At 56.3% G+C, this 2,613-nt stretch overlaps 1 protein-coding gene across 1 annotated transcript in view; it reads left to right on the forward strand.

The window, feature by feature from the left end:
• BLOC1S3 (biogenesis of lysosomal organelles complex 1 subunit 3) overlaps positions 1 to 1,235 on the forward strand; it is a 12,859-nt gene extending 11,624 nt beyond the window's left edge. Inside the window, 1 exon segment of the mRNA XM_019526687.1 lies at positions 3 to 1,235. Coding sequence (XP_019382232.1) covers positions 3 to 129 — 127 coding nt within the window. The 3' untranslated portion in view covers positions 130 to 1,235.
• The last annotated feature ends 1,378 nt before the right edge of the window (positions 1,236 to 2,613 follow it).

The following is a 2,613-nucleotide window of genomic DNA, read 5'->3' on the forward strand; positions in this document are numbered from 1 at the left end:
GGCATCATCGACGCCTCGCACAGCGTGCGCCTGGCCCTCGACGACCTGCGCGCCCTCGCGGCCCGCATCGACATCGTCACCGGCTGCAGCCTGCTACCCGACCTGCGCCCCGGCCTGCCGCCCGCCTGACCCCGCATGTGCCCTGTGGGTTGCTGCGACCTCCAGCGCAGCCTGGGCCCTGTCTCTGGCCTCCACTGGTTCCACCCGCAGGCACGTAGCACCATTGGCAGAGCAGCAGCCCTACTGAGGCGACCAGAGCCAGGGAGTGAGGCCAGGAGCTTGGGGATGCGGGTCCCCCTTGTCACCCACCCAGGATGTTTGCGAGCTGAGAGCAGACCCTCCCCTGGACGTTGCTGGGCTGCAGGGGAGTTGCCGGGATGCCTGAGCCTGTGCTGAGCTGATGGAATAGAAGCAACCATAGGTGTGACATGTTTGACACTCCTGATTTCTGAGGTGCAGCCTCATCACCCAGCTGTGACCCCCAAGCCCCAGCATACTGCTTAGCAGGGCTGGAGCAGGACAGGGAGAGTGGACAGTCAGGAGATGTGCCAAGGTGTGGGGGCTGCTTGTCATGTGGCCACTGGCTCATCTCTGTAGCCCAGAGAACTTCAAGCTATATCTTGCCAGGCCTGGCTCTAACCCCATCTGTTCCCTGGGCCCCTGTGAAGTGGACTGCGCCTTGGCAATGCAGATAAATATCCTGGCAGCTCTGCCTACGTTTCTCTGCTCCCACTTCTCCATCTGGGAGGCACCCTTCTGGCTCCATGTTGGAGCAGTTGCAGCAGGAGGTGGGAAAGAGGGGGCCTTGCCACAGCCTGGCCTGGACTGGGTTGCTTATTGCAGTCTCCTAGGGAAGGGAAATGCGGATCAGACAACTTCTTGTGCTGAGGCAGGCAACCTTCACCCCCAGGCCCCCTGCTTTCTGGGCAAGGCCTCAAACAGGCAGGCTGTTCTATCAAAAGGGAGTGGCACTAGGACCACTTCCCCTCTGAAGGGAGAGTGAGTCAGCTGCCTGGACACAGGAGACTTACAAATGCGGGAGTCTAGGTAAGGGGCTCAGGTTGAGTCCCACTGCACTTAGGCCAGTTTGAAGGGGGACATGCAGCCCTGCCTCCATCTTTGTCACTTCCTTTTGTCTAGCTTGCTAGAAGCTAGGCACTTAATCCTGACCAGGGTGTCTGCTTTCCTGTGCAGAGTCCAGGGAGTAAGCCCTGCCCTGAGGCACAGGAGCACTTGGCATACCTACGCCTAAGGTTCTTTGCCCCCTCACTTTGCCAAGTCTAGGAAGCCCCTCCCCATCCTCCTCCCTTTGGACCATGGGCATGGCTCGCCTATTTGAAAAGAAGCTATAGACAAATGATGGGTCTTTAACAACTGTATTGTCGCAAAGCTTCATTATCTGCAGCATGTGCTGGGGTGAAGGTTGCTAGCACCCTTCCCAGCTGGGAAGTTGGGGGTGAGGGAGGAGCCTCCCATCCCCTGCGCTAGGGGGACAGCTCATGCTGTTGGCCATTACCATGTGTACTGGACATTGCCCGTGGCACTAGCCATAGGAGAAGGGGTGGCTTGCTCTGTTCCCACCAGCTGAGCAGCCAGGGAGGGGACAATCAGGGAACCTAAGCAGCTCCACCTCTCCAGCACCTGCCCCCTGAGCTGTGGTAAGCCTGGGAGACTGCCTGCAAGCTGGACTCTAGGGACTGAGCTCCCCAGCAGCTTGTCCACCAAGTACAAGGAGTCAGATAGTTGGCAAGGAGGCATGCAGTTGCTAGCTTGATCTCTGCACATTTTTACATGTGCTCTGGGAGGGGGAGGTGGGAGTGCTTTAATTAGTGAGCGCTTTTAATTAAAAGCATTTGAGCATCACATGCATCAGTGTTCCCTGCACTGAAAAACAGTGGTGGGGTGCTTTGAATTAACACTTATTGAATGAGCTTTAGTTCAAAGCACTCTGCTGCCATTTTTCAGTATGGGGGCACTAATACATGTGATGCCAGAGTCTGCTGGAGTGCATTTATTTCCATGCTCCAGCAGACTCGATTTATAGGACTGCACATATGTAGGTGCCCTCTAACTTCCCTCCCTTGGTTGGGAGAAAGTGGCTCGGTCCTAGAAGGGGAACTGGTCCCTAGATCCTTATGCTGCTGCTTCTGTTCTGCCCCTGCTGTTTCCACAAGGAGCCCAAGTTGCGCTTCTGTTCTGGGCAGGCCATTGCCCCAGGCTGGCAGGAAGAGCAGCTGAGAGTGTGTGGCTTCCCAGAAAGGTAACCTAGTATGTGTCCTGCTGCTGGGATGCCAACTCAATCCTGGTAGAGTGGGGTTCCCTGTGAACCTTGTGCCACTGGAAATACACTTCCTCCCCATGTCATAACCCCCTGGGAACCAGTTTGCAGTTGTCACAAGTCAGCATTGTCAGCATGTAGAGCACTGAGCATTCCAGAGAGATCAGTTGTCTTTCAGGCATCAAGAGCTGCTCCTCGTCCCCAGGGACACGAGCACCCAGCATGGCAGGCCTCCCAATGAGCCAGGGACTCCCTAAGTGAATAGGAAAATGCCACGTGGCTGGCTGCTGCAGTGACCTCAACCCCCAGAGCAAAATTTCCAAATGTATTTTTAC

The sequence above is a fragment of the Gavialis gangeticus genome, unplaced genomic scaffold, assembly GCF_001723915.1.
Source record: "Gavialis gangeticus isolate Ggan-Ray unplaced genomic scaffold, GavGan_comp1, whole genome shotgun sequence".
Lineage (NCBI taxonomy): Eukaryota > Metazoa > Chordata > Crocodylia > Gavialidae > Gavialis > Gavialis gangeticus.